This window comes from Miniopterus schreibersii (assembly GCF_964146895.1).
Source record: "Miniopterus schreibersii genome assembly, chromosome: 17".
NCBI classification, from domain to species: domain Eukaryota; kingdom Metazoa; phylum Chordata; class Mammalia; order Chiroptera; family Miniopteridae; genus Miniopterus; species Miniopterus schreibersii.
In genome coordinates this window covers 44,085,124-44,099,642 of record NC_138117.1, presented here as the reverse complement: position 1 = coordinate 44,099,642, position 14,519 = coordinate 44,085,124, and the positions used below count along the sequence as shown (strand labels likewise).

The window sequence follows — 14,519 nt, the reverse complement described above, 5'->3', positions numbered from 1 at the left end:
AACTGAGTGTTGTGGGATTCACTGTGCTGCATGTAGTACAGGGGAAGTGTCTGTTGTCTCCTGCCAACATCCCCTGACCACACCTGTGGTACAGATGGTGTGGGACACGGGGGTTTGGCACCTGGAGGAGCATCGGGCAGGATGGCACTGTGGGCAGCCATGAGCAATGGCTCATAGGGTGCTTGTTGAGATTCACAGACAGGCTGGCCCAGGACCTGGAGCATGTGTGCCTGCTGGTGGCTTTGTGGGCAAGGACGGCAGAGAGCTTTGGGCCCTGGGCAGAGGCAGGAGCTTGGTGCTTGCCCTCTGTTTTCCGCACCCAGGCTCCAGGCCTTGCTGACCCGCAGTACTGGGAGCAGGGGCAGGGGAGACATGCAAACCAAATCCTGCCTTGTTCCTGGCCTGGAAAAAAACTTAGTCTTCCACCTTCCTCACACTGAGGGGAAAAACAGGCAAGAGGAAGAGCTGCCTCGCAGGCCTTTGGCTCCTGCCCGGGTGGGGGCGGGGGCAGGGGAGTGGGCTCTGGGCTGGTTGGCGGTACTGTGCTTAGGGGTTTCTGCTCCTGAGCACTTTACTGCCCCCAAGGGTGAGTAGTGGGCTGTTTTCCCCATCACCCTGGTTCCGGTGCACCCGATCCCCCCACCCTGTGACTGGAATCTGTTTTCCAGGTTGAGGTGTGAATGCTCAGCGACACCCACTCACTGACCTGGTGGATGGGGTCAGCCTGGGGCCAGGGATGTGGTGGGTGGGGTGAGGTTCCTGGGGGCCGAGTCCCCAGCATTCTGAGCATCCGGGTTCCTCTTGGCTTGCTGGGCTAGATGTGACTTTCAGCTAGGCCTCGGGGCGAGGGTCTTGCCCTAGTAGTGGACCAGCTGTGAAGGTGGCTGGCAGTGAATGCCACACACTTTCCTCAGGTGGGACTCCCCAGCTCTCACTTTGTCCCCCAGGCTGGCAGTGGGCCAGGCGGGGCTGGTTGTGGGGTTGTTGGGCCAGGATCCCTGCAGCCACTTTTCTCGTTAAGGGGCATAGGACGGCTTGTGGCTTGTTGCTCACTGCCCCTTTTCCAGTCTGTCACCAGGTGTCGTCCCCTCCCTGGGGTGGTCCTCTTCTGGAGCTTGGATATCGTGATGGGTTTGGCCCTTGACAGAGGACCTGGGCTGGGGCTGGGGCTGGGCCCACCCCTCTCCCTGAGAGACCCACTTAGACCTGGGTATCCCTAGTGTTGTCCTGAGGCCTGGGGCCAATTTGGAACTTCTCAGAGATTGGAGCGGTGGGAACCTTGGCCTTAGTCAGGAGGAGGGACAGTTTGTCCTTCTTGCCCCCCCAACCAGGAGAGGCCTGGGATCTACCCAGTCAGAGGGCTCTGGTGTCTTGACTTAAGCACTTTCTCTGTCCTCCACAGGCTGTCAGGACCCCGTCCTCCCCCCCAGGGATGGAGGCGGCGAGAGCACGGGGCAGCGATGAGTACGCAGAAGACAGTTCTGACGAGGAGGTAGGGTGGGCTCTGCCTGGGGCAGAGGGGAGAAAGCCCTTGGTGGGGCCTGAATGGGTGTCCTGGCCCTGGGCTCCACTCCTGGTCTGGAAGAGTGATTTTGGGGTCTGAGAATCATGACTGCAGGAGTGTGTCTGTTATCGCCAGGGAAGGCTTAGGGTTGTGGTGCAGTAGCCCATGCCCACGTCTTGGCCCTATGGGGGGCTGGCATCCTGGGATCCCCAAGTACTCTGTGGAGGCTGTGCTCACACTCTGGGTGGGCTTTCCCCACACCAGCCAGCCTTGTGACAGACCTGGATGCCATCCCTGCTGGGCACGGGAGACAGCAGCACTGTCAGCTTCCTGCAGAAGACCCAACAGCCCGGGTGCTCTGCCCCTTACCTGTCCAGTTTCTTCGAGGCATAGGCCAATCGAGGCCCCTGAATCTGGTTGTCTCCCTCATGTTCGTGGTTTGAAGGGGAAAGCAGGGACAGTGTGATGTTGGCCCAGGGGTGCTCAGTCTGGGGTCCAGAGGTCCTGATGGGTGGGTGGGTGGAGGCTATATCTCAGTTGCCTGCTGATTCGGGAGGGCTGAGAGCTGAAGAGCTCTGAGCCCCAAGGTGGCTGTGGTACTTGGCCACCTGTCCCCTCCCTGGTGTCTCTGAGTCAGGTGTGGCCTAGAGGCTGAGGGACCGCGTCCTTGGCCTCAGGAGTGCTTCCTGCCTTCTGTCAGGGCAGCCGGGCCTGGGGAGGGCGGCCCCCCCACTTGCTTCCACCCCCATCCTAGGCTCTGCTGGCAGCGGCTGCAGGAGCCTTGGCTGTTCGCCCGATCCGGTCTCTGTGCGTTCAGAGAACAGAGACAAAACAAAATAAATTGGTTTCCTGGCCGGAGCAGCGGGCGCACTCGGTGAAGGGGGGCTGTGCAGTACGGCTCCCTGCCTGTCTCCCCCTCCCAAGGGCTCTGGCTGTCGGCAGCCACATCCTGTCGGCTACTTTTTTATATTTGGTATTTTGAGAAATCGATGATGATTGTAAATGGAGTGCAGGCTGGGGGAGGGGCCTTCCACCTGGGGGAGGGGGTGCTCCTGTCCCGGAGTCACTGCGGGGGCTGTGGGCGCTTCCTCGAGATGAGTATCCCATATGTCGGCTGAGTGACAGAAGGGAGCCGCTGTGCTGCCCGCCCCTCTGCTTCCAGTGGTGACTGGAGGGGGCGGCAGAGCCCAGCTTTCAGGAGCCCTGGCAGATGCCCCCATCCAGAAATGTGTGCCCCTTGGGTGCTTGCTGGGCCCATGTCTCCCACCCTGAGGTTGTGGCTGTGTCTCTAGCATCTGAGCAAAGTTCAGTGGGCTTTGTGGAAGAGGCCAAGGAGGCTGGAGCACATGTGGTATGGTGACTGCGAGGGTTGGGGTGCAGAGCCTGGCACTCCCTGTGGCTGTGCCTGGTTGGTTGGTGCCTGCGAGGCTAGGATCTGTGAACACCACTCGAGTCAGGGCAGTTTCTGCTCCCAGCAGTGTCTTTGGAGATAGGCAGTAGTGCCAGGGTCCCACTCAGCAGTGAGCAGGGGTCCTGATGGGTGTGTGCTCCTGGGAGAGAGGACCTCCATGCCTGTCCCTTGGGCCTGCCCTACCCACTCCCTGGGTCTAGATCTGAGCCCTGGGCTGGGGGGCTGAGGGACGCCTGGGCTTCTGGGCCCTCTGGCTGTGGCCCCTGCTGGGCCTAGCTTTGAGGACCCTCCACCCGGACACTTCTGGTGTGGTGCCCTCCACCTTCCTGGGAGGCCTGAGCCCTGCCTAGTGCTCGCACCCCCTATCCTTTTCCCCAGGCTCACGTCCCAGCCTGCTCTGGGCAAAGCCCCTGATGTGCTGCTGCTCTTGGCAGGGTCCTGGCCTTGTGGGAGGAGCCTGTGAGCTTCCTCCGCCCTGCCCCCACATGTCCACCTCACCCCTCTCCAGGGCACCCCCCCCCCACAGACGTGATCTCATCCAGCCGCCAAGACCTAGGAGGCGGGGGAGAGGGCTGGGGAGGGGGCTGGCGGCCTTTACCGCAGCTGCCCATCTTTTTTGTTTCAAGCAGCTGGAGAAACTGAGGACCACAATGGGTGGAGGAGGAGCCTCCCCGCAGGCCTGTGGTTGTGTGTCTAAGGCGAGGGGTTCAGGGCCGCTGTGAACTCTGGCCAAAGAGTATGGGAGGACCCTGGGCCCACACCCTCTTGTAGGCTGTAGCACTGACCGGCTCTTTGGCCCCCCTTGGCTTCGAGGTAACCCGGATCCCTCAGGGACAGCTGGGCCTGTCTGCATCCAGAACCCACGATCCCCTCTGCTCTCTCGCCAAACGCCGTTAATGGCTTCTCTGAGCTACTGAACCGGCAGCTGCCTCCAGTGCTGGCGGCCTCCTGCTCCTCCCAGGGCGCCCACCCCGCCTGGCTGCGTGCACTCAGAGCGCTTGCGTCGTTGCTGGCAGCCAGAGCCTGTCGGCTCAGGTTTCTGAGCTGTTTGTGGGACGCCCGGCGGGCGCTGAGCCTGCTAGTGTCTCAGCCTCGCAGACCGACCGCCCCACGCCCCGGCCTCCCTGGCGGCCTTCCACCCCTACAGCCAGCCTCCGAATGGGGCCACTGGCCAGGACCTGGGTCTGGTCTCTGCCTCTCCTGGGAGGGCTACTGGCCTGCACTGCTGACCCACAGCCTTGTAGGTGGAGGGAGGGCTACGTGGGCGTAATGGTTGTGACCATAGGGTGCCCCCTGGTACCTTTGCCTGGCCTCAGCTTTGAGCGAGGCCAGGGTGCTTGGGTGGGGCCCCTGCTCTGTGTTGGCTGGTGCTTCCCAGTTGCCACTCTGGTTGAAGAGAAGATTCCCTGGGGTGGGGGGCAGGGTAGGATAGGGGTGAGTGAGAAGGGAGCAGGGGTGGATGTCCTTGCCCCTTAGGAGGTATACAGTGAGCATCCTGGGATCCAGCAGGGTCTTGGGGCCTGGGGGGGCTGGCAGCAGCTGGCAGGTGAAGGTGGGCTTCAGAGCCCCAGCCTGCCACATCCCTGCTGGGAGCCACTTTCCATGGCGGGAGGGTGCTGGGAAGGGGCCTCCTGTGAGAGGAGTGTTTGCCCTTGGGCTGGAGGTCTGGTGCTGGGAGGCAAGCTCTGTGGGGAAGGTTGGGCAGGGATGCTGGAGCAGCTCTGGGTGGCTGAGGGTGAGGGAAGGAGGTGAGGGCTGGTGTACAGTTCCCAGGACCAGGCCCAATTTGACCTCTGTCTCTGAATAGTGTGGCTTAGAACAGGCCTTTGCCACGCAGTAAGGGGCCCCAAGCCTGCACCCACCTGGGAACATGCACTGCACCCTGGTCAGCCCCACAAGAGGGACAAGTGGTTTGGGTCTCGGGTGTCTGAGGACCTGGGAATAGAGGTGGTCTCTGTGCCTTCTCCCCATCCTGTGGACCCCATGGGGGCAGACTTGCTTCCCTAACAGCCAGGCAGGTGCTGGTAGGGGCTGTGCAGTGAGCTTGGATGGGCCCTGTGCCTACAAGTGTCTGACAGTTCAGGTGCAGGACCAGCCAGCATGGCTTTTGTGAGGGATGGACAGATGGAATTTGGGGTGTCTGGGCTGGTCTCAAAGAGTTGCCCTGCTACCTGAGTCCAAAAATAATGGGGCAGTCTGATGGAGGAGGTCAGGGAAGAGCACTCTGAATTCCCTGCCTGACGCACTGGACCTGGCTGATTACATCCAGTGGGCTCGGTCTCCTTCTGGCCCTCCCACTGCTGGGGTCCCCTCAGCTGGCTTTGGCCTTTGGAGCAGGACCTGGCTTTCTCCTCTTTGGTCTAACAACCAGGACTCATCTGCTAGAACCTTCTGTGGGTTCAGCTGCAGCAGGTGAGCTGGGGCACTGACAGAGATTAGACACCTCGGAGGAGCTGGGAAGGACAGAGATGCAGGAAGGCTGAGGCTTGCTCCAAGACAGGCGGGAGCTTCGTGTAGGGGAGCTGAGCGAACACTGCCGGCATTGTAATCGGAGAGGGGCAAGGGAAAAGAGCGAGCCGGAGCGAGGGCGGCTGACCCCGGGCTCCCGGGGGACAGGTGGAGAGGGAACGAGGAGCGAGTGAAGGATTCCAGAGGTGGGCCGGCTTCCTCCCTCGCAGACAGACAGGGAGGGAGGTGGCAGCGGGCCAGGCTGTACCTGCAGTTCCAATCTGCGGTCCTGACAGCTGCAGCCACTTTGGGGAGGGGGAGGGGCGGGCTCATAGAGCAGAACCGTCGTAGCCGCACAGCCAGTGGCTGCCCTGTCCGGTGAAGTTGGGGTGGGGACCCCACCAGTGTGTCCCACATACTGGTCCTGGGGCAGAGCAGCCCCTGGAGAGCTGGGCCCAGACTGTCTGTGCTCTCAGCCTGGGCTCCCAGCACAGTGCCTGACCTGGAGGGGTTGGCGGTGCTCACCCTTCGAGGTCACATGTGCTTCCTGGCAGCCGCAGGTGCTGAGCAGGGTGGGGGCCGGCTGGCCTGTGGGCCCAGGCAGCCTGGTGATGAATCATGTGGTGCCGCCAGCAGCTCGTTCCCCAGGCCAGGGACAGGGAGCTGACAGCCGAGGCCGATCGGAGTGTTTCCAGCCCAGCTTGGCCTACAGAGGCGGCTGCTGGCCCCAGTGTGGGCTGGCCCCTCCTTTCCAGATGCCTGTGGGGCACACACACTGAAAGCCCTGGGTCTTTGTCCCTGGGCCAGGCGTGGTAGAGGGAAGGAAGCAGGGCTGTGGTGGGCGGGGAGCACCTGCCACCCCAGCCCAGCAGCCCAGCGGCTGCCGAGTGGACTTGCGTGGGGCCGCCCCAGCCACCCCCAGTCTGGTTTGAATTTCTGGAGCAGTGGAGGGTGACGGAGTGCTCCTCCCCACCCCCTCCCCTCCCCTGCTGGCTGGCGGTCCAGGCCCTCGCTGCCGCCACCGCCGCTGCTACTGGTGCAGCTCAGGGAGCAGCCGGGCCCACTGCCCAGGCCTGAGGCCGGCCAAGCTGCAGCCGCTGTTGGGAGTCGCTGTTAGAGTCACAGGCGCGGCAGTAGAGGGCTTGGCCCGCATGCACCACTGGACCAGCTGGGCCCTGGGGACCATCCCAGAAGCCTGTCTTCCCACTGACTTTCCACCTCCACACATCCTCCCCCTGCACCCTGCCCCAGGCTAGTGTCCCTGTCCCTGACGCCTGCTCCTCTCCAGCCTCCCTGTCTATCCTCCTGCTCCAGGTATCCCTCCCTTTGTATTTCTTTTCTCTGGCTTTACTTTGTGTGCTTCCCTTTCCCCTGTGGCCACTTTGAGACTGTGAGGTGAGTGCCCACTGGTTACCCATCATCTTGGAGGTGGTTCATGAAGGAGGTTTGCACCCCCAGCTCAGGCCCAGGTTTGGAAATGTGAGGCCAGTGGGCCGTGGAGCCTCTCTACAGCCTGCATGGTGCCCAGTGCAGCAAGGAGGTGCCTCAGATACCCCAGGGTAGCTGCCTGCCAAAACTTCTGCCCCAGGGCATGTTCTTGAAATGTCCTGGGGTCCTGATAGGGGAAGGGATGTCTTTTTCAGTCCCTGGTGGTCCTGGCTCCCAAGCAGACGGGTGGAGGTGGGGGGGCTTCTGACGGAGCTCACCCTCTCCTCCCCTCCGTGGGCCAGCTGTAGGCTCCTTCAGGATTAAGGAGAGGAAATTTGGGGTTGGGTTTCTCTGAATGGGACCTTGCCACTATGACTTTTTATCCTGTTCTATTTCTATCATATTGGACACAGCCCCTCTCTAGGCCTTAATGGCTCTGGCTTTGAGAATTTCCTCCAAAATTACACCACCACTTCCTGATTCACAGTTCCCTGGTGCCCATCCATGCAGAGGAGGGGCAGCTCTGGCCCTGCCCTCCTGGGGTGCCCACCTGGGCCTCAACACCTGGCTGCTCCCCTGTGGCCAAAGGGGGCATTTCAATGGGGGCCCTGAGCCTGCACTGAGGGTTGAGAGTTCCTGGGGCTGGCACCTGGCTCTTTTGGCCATTCCCCACACTGGCCAGAAGTCGGGCTGGTTGCCTGCCTGGGTTGGTGGGGGAGGTGGCCGACATAGGGCCTTTCTTCTCTGCTGTGCCCCTGGAGCTCACAGCTGCTGAACTATAATTGTCACCTGCAGGATTTTAATGGTGAGCCAGCTGTGCACAACTCAGGGAAGGGGCCTGAATTGCCCTCCTCATTGGCAGATAGGACTTTTGGAGGAGTTGGGTGGACGTGCTGGTAGATGGCTAGAAGTCCTCCCAGTGTGGACAGTGCTGCAAGGGGCCAAGTGCAGGGCTGGGCAGGGGTGAGGTGCATGCAGGCAGCTGCCTCCTGGCCCATGCCTTCAGGCCGCCCAGGCCTGGAAGCCACTCTTCCAGGCAATGCCCTTCGCTCAGCTTCCCTACACATCCATTTATTGGGGCTCCATGGTCATAGGCTGAAGTGCCAAGGCCCTGAGGTCCGGCATGGAGCCCTGGGCACCATGCAGGTCCTGAGAGTGGGAGCCCCAGGGCTGGCTGCATCCCATCAGCCCTGCCCTCCTCTCCCTTTTGTCCCCCAGGCCACAGTTCCCTGGCAGGAGGTGCCTCACTCTGCCTTGGGTCTGGGAAGGACAACCCTGAGGCCTGGAAGGTGGGGATCTTCCCTGAGGACTGGGGTGCCTCCAGCCCAGGGAGGACAGGGCTGGAAAGAGACAGCCCATATCGGGTGGGAGATGGGCTCAGGATGGATACTGGACGCTTTGAGAGGACAGTGTGCTTCCACTTTTGGAAGATACTGTTTTGTTTTTAATTATACAAAATCCCCAGACTTTATATTATCATATCAAAGACACAAGATGCCAGCATGTAGTGACCAGAAGAAAACCCAGGTGGGAAGCCAGCGTGAAAAGTTCCAGTGGACCTGGGCAAGTACTGCGGCAAGCTCAGAGTCCTTTTGCCGCCTGCCTGTCCATCGGCCCCACTTGTAGCCAGAGGCGGAGCAGGCCTGGTGGGTGCCCTCATGGGAGGCCTGTGCCCGAGTCAGGTCCATGGGGGCTTTCCGTGGATCGCCCAGTGGCATCAGCCTCTAACTCCGAATCGCCGTCTTTCTGTCACGGTCCTTGCTCTGCAGAGGGGAGGGCAATGTCAGGACCTGGGCAGAGACCCAGTGCCAGCCCGTGCCTCTGGGCTCCCCCATGCCGTCTCAGGTGGCAGGCAAGGGAAGTACCCCCTTTCGAGCTCACCCCGCTTCCCCATGCACTTGGGGAGGAGAATACACACTGCTGCGCAGCCGGAATTGTAAAATTAAATTTCCCAGATGTTCAGGCCCCAGGAGCTCGCGCGTGCTGTCTGGAGAGGAAATGGGGATTGGGAAAAGCCGAGCCGTATTTTCTCCATGCTCACCCTGCTTTTCCGGTGCCACCAAGCACAGCAGGAGCTGTAAATCACAGCGTCCAGCGTCCCACAGCATGGCCCTCACTCCCAGCTCCCAAGTCTCCTGCCAGCCTCCTGCCTTCAGACCCACGGCCACATCTGAGTGGGCAGCCCTGGGGCCAAGCTGGGGCCAGGGGAAGGATGGCAGGTGACCAATAAACCTTAGGCCAGTGGCAGGGACTATAGTCTGGCATATTGGCCTGGAGGGACTTTACATGAATCCCCATCCTGGAGGCAGTGGGTGCTAGAGTTGCTTGAACCAACCGTTGTCTGGCCCCCCAGCTTGTTCCAGGTTGGTGTCTAGCCTGCTTGCCACTCAGGCCCCCACCTGGTCTGGGTGGGCTTCCCTGGTCCCCATAGAACCTGTATTCTGAGGACTCATAGGAGAAGGCCCAGCCCTGCCAGCTCCAGCCTTGTCCTCCCTCCCTGGGACGCTCGCCCTTGGATTACAGGTGCTGCTAGGGGGTTGTTCCTTGGCCCTGCCTCTGCCCAGCAGGTGTGGGCTGTTGGGATGACTTGGAGGTAGGGGTGCCACATCCTCCTCAGGTCCCTGTCCGTGGATGACCCGCGTCCACACTCACCAACTTCCTCTGGTTGCTGAGGCAGAAGGTGCAGATCTGCTTAGGCTGGGCATTCTCTGCGTCGCGGGCGGGGGGCGGCAGGGGCGGCGGGGGGCTGCCAGCCCGCGCTGCATGAAAGAAGGCGGGCCCGGAGTGGCAAGGCTGCCCGTCGCCGCAGGCCTCGCCCACCAGCAGCACATTGCCCAGGTGCGAGATGTAGCTGGAGGCCAGACGCAGCGTCTCGATCTTGGAGAGCTTGCGGTCAGCCGGCTCGGTGGGGATGAGCGTACGAAGAGCCGTGAAGGCGGTGTTCACGCTGTTGGTGCGGTCCCGCTCTCGCGCGTTTGCTGTGTGCCTCTGCCGGGGCTCCCGGCCCGGCCGTCCCCCGGCGCCCGGGCCGCCCCCTGCCCTCCGGCCCCCGGCCCGTCTCCGGGAGCCCTGGAGGCCGCAGCGCGCAGCGTGCACGCGGCAGGGCTTCTCGTCGGAGCCCGAGCTTTCGCTGCCTCGGTCCTCGTCCTCCGACAGCGGGCTCACCTCGGGGTACAAGTAGCGGCCGGGCGGCGCAGAGCGCAGCATGGTGAAGAACAAGGCCAGCGGGCACGCTGTCAGCTCCTCCGCGCGCCGCGCATGCCGCCGGCCCTGGTGGGCGGGCGCCCGGTCCGGTCCGGGGAGGCGCGGGTGCGGGCGCCCACGGCGGCGGCTGCGGCACAGCGCGCACGTGTGCGTCCCTGGCTGAAGTGGGGCCGCGGGCCGGGCCTTTATAGTGGTGGCGGCCCCTCCCCCTCGCGGCCCCGCCCTCCTCCCCGCCTCCCAGCCCCTGGAGGCCGCCTGAGCTGGGGCCCTGCGTCCCTCTGCCTTCCCTCGCCACACTGAAGGGGCCCTCGGCATGGCCAGGAGCATCTTGCTGTCTCTGGGGGGGAGTGGGAGCCCCCTTCTGGGTGGTTCTGGAGCTGTGCTGTGCAGCCCCTCCCCTCCCCCTCATCAGGGGCAGGAGGGTCAAAAGGGATCCGTCATGGGGTCATCCCAGCCTTCTCCTCTGGCATGACCAAGTTAACCCAGCTGCCTAGGCCCTGGGCTCCTAGCCACACCCTGTCTCCCTCCCATGTACACTTGGGCCTTCTGCGTAGGGCGGGGAGCAATTGAGGAGCTGGAGTTCAGCCCCAGTCCCTGCAGGCCCCCTCTGCCCAACAGTTACACGTGGGGTCCCCTGGTGGCCCACAGCCTGTTCTGCACCTGCCCCTGTCTGGCATCAGCTGCACCCTCCACGTCTGGCACAAGCTATGCCCTCTGCCTGGAACCCTTCCCCCTTTCCTGGCTCATGCCTACTCCCCTGCTGTGGAGAAGCCACCCCATGTCCCTCCACTTACCCCTGCCACTGCCCCACACCAGGGTCCAGTTCAGAAATGTCCATGTAGACTTGGGGGCCCTGGAGGCTCCCCACCCTGTGCAGAGGAGGAGGAAGGGCACTCCTAGCATTGAGCAGGGGCATACGTGTGTGCTTGCTGGAAGTACTAAAGTCAGCAGGTCTTGAGGCTGGCAGGTGCAGAGGGCAGTGCCCAGGGGATTCTGTCCTGCTGTAAGGGGGGCCTTGGGCTCCCAGCTGGGCTAAGTCTCATCTGGGCCCCTCCCCCTGTGGTTACTGTTGCAGGAAGTGGCCGCCAGGGCAGCAGTCTCTGTGCTGGGCGGAGGGAGGGTGGTGGCTGGCAGGGGCCTCGATCAGGAATGTGTGTCCAGGAATGTGGCTGCTCTGCCTGTTGGGGGTGGGGAGACAGGATGGGGGTAGCTGGGAGGTCCTCAAGTGCCAGTAGGACAGCATGCAATTGCTCCTGCCTCCCCTTGGAGGGGGTTGGCAGGGTCTTCCCTGCCTATGGCTGCCCATTTTTGCTTAAGGTCCTGCCAGGGGAAAGAGCCCACTCGATGAGCTCACCCTTGTCTGTGGCTCCAGAGCCTTGGCCAGGGAATCCAGTGGGGGGGGGGGGGGCGCGGGGTTGGCATCACTTCAGTGGAAAATGTGAGGTGCAGCTCCAGAGCCTCTGTGGACTGAAGGGGGGCATCCTGGCCACCATGCCACGTCACACTCCAGGGCAGGCACATGTCAGGGTGCCTGGTCCTGCCTCGAGGCCCGTCCCCTGGTTCTCACTCTTCCCCCTCAACTGAGGGGCTTGAAGGGGGGTGGGCACGGTGGGTTTGCTGACATGCTGCCTGCTGCCCCAGGATGTACGGAACACGGTGGGCAACGTGCCCCTGCAGTGGTACGATGACTTCCCGCATGTGGGCTACGACCTGGATGGCAGGCGCATCTATAAGCCAGTGCGAACCCCAGATGAGCTGGACCAGTTTTTGGACAAAATGGATGACCCTGATTATTGGTGAGCCTGGAGGGCAGAGCCTAGAGGGGGGCAGGGCTATGGGGCAGGATGGGGGCCGGGAGCTTGGCTCTGATGGGCAGCCTCCCAGGCGCACAGTGCAGGACCGGATGACGGGGCACGATGTGCGACTGACAGATGAGCAGGTGGCCCTGGTGCAGCGGCTGCAGAGGGGCCAGTTTGGGGACATGAGCTTTGACCCGTATGAGGTAGGTGGCAGTGAATCTCCCTGGGTTCTGGGGCACCTGCAGGGACCTGGCCCACAGCCTGTGCTTGTTTCCCCAGCCTGCTGTGGATTTCTTCAGTGGAGACCTCATGATCCACCCCGTGACCAACCGCCCTGCCGACAAGCGCAGCTTCATCCCGTCCCTGGTGGAGAAGGAGAAGGTGGGTGCCCTCTCCTCCAGGGTGCAGCCCCCACACGTCCTGCCCTGACTGTGTCTATCTGCAGGTCTCTCGCATGGTGCATGCTATCAAGATGGGCTGGATCCAGCCTCGCCGCCCCCGGGACCCTACCCCAAACTTCTATGACCTGTGGGCCCAGGAGGACCCCAGTGCTGTGCTGGGACGTCACAAGATGCATGTGCCTGCCCCCAAGCTGGCCCTGCCTGGCCATGCGGAGTCCTACAACCCACCCCCTGAGTACCTGCCGAGCGAGGAGGAGGTGGGTCTGACTTGGATGGGTCTGGTCCCCGGATCTTGGCCCCAGCTCACCACCCCCCCCCCCCCCCCCCCCCCCCCCCGTGTCCACAGTGCCTGGTGTGGCAGCAGCAGGAGCCCAGTGAACGAAAGCTCAGCTTCCTACCACACAAGTTTCCGAGCCTTCGGGCTGTGCCTGCCTATGGACGCTTCATCCATGAGCGCTTTGAACGCTGCCTGGATCTCTACCTGTGCCCACGTCAGCGCAAGATGAGGGTACTCAGGGGGGCGGTATACCTGGGCAGGGGTATGGGGGGGACAGGGTACAAGGTGACCGACCACGACCACATGCTTTCCTGCCCCAGGTAAATGTGGACCCTGAAGACCTCATCCCCAAACTGCCTCGCCCACGAGACCTGCAGCCTTTCCCCACATGCCAGGCCCTGGTAAGCAGGTGGGATGGGCAAGCAGCACACTCCTGGGTGTCCATCTCCTCACTGCCCCTTGTCTGCAGGTCTACAGGGGTCACAGCGATCTCGTCCGCTGCCTGAGCGTCTCCCCAGGGGGCCAGTGGCTGGCTTCAGGTGGGCCTAAATTCAGGGAGCCCCAGTGTGGGGGCCTGGGTGGGACAGTGGGTGCTGAGTGTCTATCTGCTGTGTCTAGGCTCAGATGATGGCTCGGTGAGGCTCTGGGAGGTGGCCACTGCCCGCTGCATGAAAACTGTGCCTGTGGGGGGTGTGGTGAAGAGTGTTTCATGGAACCCCCACCCCACCATCTGTCTGGTGGCCGTGGCTGTGTAAGTGCGAGGCTGGGGGTGGGCAGCTGGGGCAGCAGGGGCTGCGGTGTCTGAGGGGCTGTGCTGGCTCTGGTCTGCAGGGAGGATGCAGTACTGCTGCTGAACCCATCCCTCGGGGACCGGCTGGTGGTGGGCAGCACGGACCAGCTGCTGGGTGCCTTCACCCCACCCCAGGAGCCTACCCTGCAGCCTGCCCGCTGGCTGGAAGCCTCAGAGGAGGAGCGCCAGAGGGGCTTAAGGCTGCGCATCTGCCATGGCAAGGTGTGGGGCGTGGAGGGTGGGGGGCATGGGAGGGGTGGAGAAGGACCCTGCTCAGCCAATCTCGTCTTCTGCAGCCAGTGACCCAGGTGACCTGGCATGGGCGTGGGGACTACATGGCTGTGGTGCTGGCCACCCAGGGCCATACCCAAGTGCTGATCCATCAGCTGAGCCGCCGCCTCAGCCAGAGCCCCTTCCGCCGCAGTCACGGACAGGTGCAGTGTGTGGCCTTCCACCCTGTCCGTCCCTTTCTGCTGGTGGCCTCCCAGCGCAGTGTCCGCCTGTACCACCTGCTGCGCCAGGAGCTCACCAAGAAGCTGATGCCCAACTGCAAGTGGGTATCCAGCTTGGCCGTACACCCTGCAGGTGAGGGTGACGGGCTAGGTGTACTCTGCAGGTGGGGGCATGAGGGGGGCATACCCTGAGGGTGGCGCCACTGGGCACCAGGTCCCCACCACCACATGTACCCCAGGTGACCACGTCATCTGCGGCAGCTACGACAGCAAGCTGGTATGGTTCGACCTGGACCTTTCCACCAAGCCCTACAGAATGCTGAGGTGAGGCCCCGCCCGCACGTGTGTGGGTGTGGGGGTTGTCATGGGCTGGGCCTGCCCTCAATCAAATCCCTTTCCCAGACACCACAAGAAGGCCCTACGGGCAGTGGCCTTCCACCCCCGGTATCCGCTCTTCGCATCTGGCTCTGACGACGGCAGTGTCATCGTCTGCCACGGGATGGTGTACAAGTGAGTGCTGACACCTGCCTGCCCCCCCCACCCCAGGGGACTGCCCCCATTTGAGCCCCTCCCCTCTCCCACAGTGACCTGCTGCAGAACCCACTGCTGGTGCCCGTGAAGGTGCTGAGGGGGCACACACTGACCTGTGACCTGGGCGTGCTGGACGTGGCTTTCCACCCCACCCAGCCGTGGGTCTTCTCCTCAGGGGCTGACGGCACCATCCGCCTCTTCACTTAAGGTGCCTTGCCTGCTCTGGGTTCAGGCAGGTGCCCAGGACCCTCAATAGAGATGTTTCTCTCTCTGA

General features: G+C 62.8%; 2 protein-coding genes across 2 annotated transcripts in view; one reads left to right on the top strand and one right to left on the bottom strand.

Annotated features, from left to right (window-relative positions):
- BOP1 (BOP1 ribosomal biogenesis factor) overlaps window positions 1–14,519 on the top strand; it is a gene marked incomplete at its 5' end in the record, with an annotated part of 21,012 nt that extends 6,493 nt beyond the window's left edge. The window contains 14 exon segments of the mRNA XM_081116546.1: window positions 1,403–1,492; window positions 11,637–11,791; window positions 11,880–11,997; window positions 12,074–12,175; window positions 12,240–12,452; window positions 12,542–12,703; window positions 12,793–12,873; window positions 12,942–13,011; window positions 13,091–13,223; window positions 13,304–13,484; window positions 13,559–13,847; window positions 13,954–14,038; window positions 14,117–14,224; window positions 14,299–14,519. Coding sequence (XP_080972672.1) covers window positions 1,403–1,492; window positions 11,637–11,791; window positions 11,880–11,997; window positions 12,074–12,175; window positions 12,240–12,452; window positions 12,542–12,703; window positions 12,793–12,873; window positions 12,942–13,011; window positions 13,091–13,223; window positions 13,304–13,484; window positions 13,559–13,847; window positions 13,954–14,038; window positions 14,117–14,224; window positions 14,299–14,452 — 1,941 coding nt within the window. The 3' untranslated portion in view covers window positions 14,453–14,519.
- Window positions 8,186–10,080, bottom strand: SCX (scleraxis bHLH transcription factor). Its single transcript, XM_081116429.1, has 2 exons — window positions 9,444–10,080; window positions 8,186–8,554 (listed from the first exon to the last, which is right to left on the bottom strand). Exons 1-2 carry the CDS (start codon window positions 9,996–9,998, stop codon window positions 8,516–8,518), a joined length of 594 nt encoding a protein of 197 aa, XP_080972555.1. The 5' UTR covers window positions 9,999–10,080; the 3' UTR covers window positions 8,186–8,515.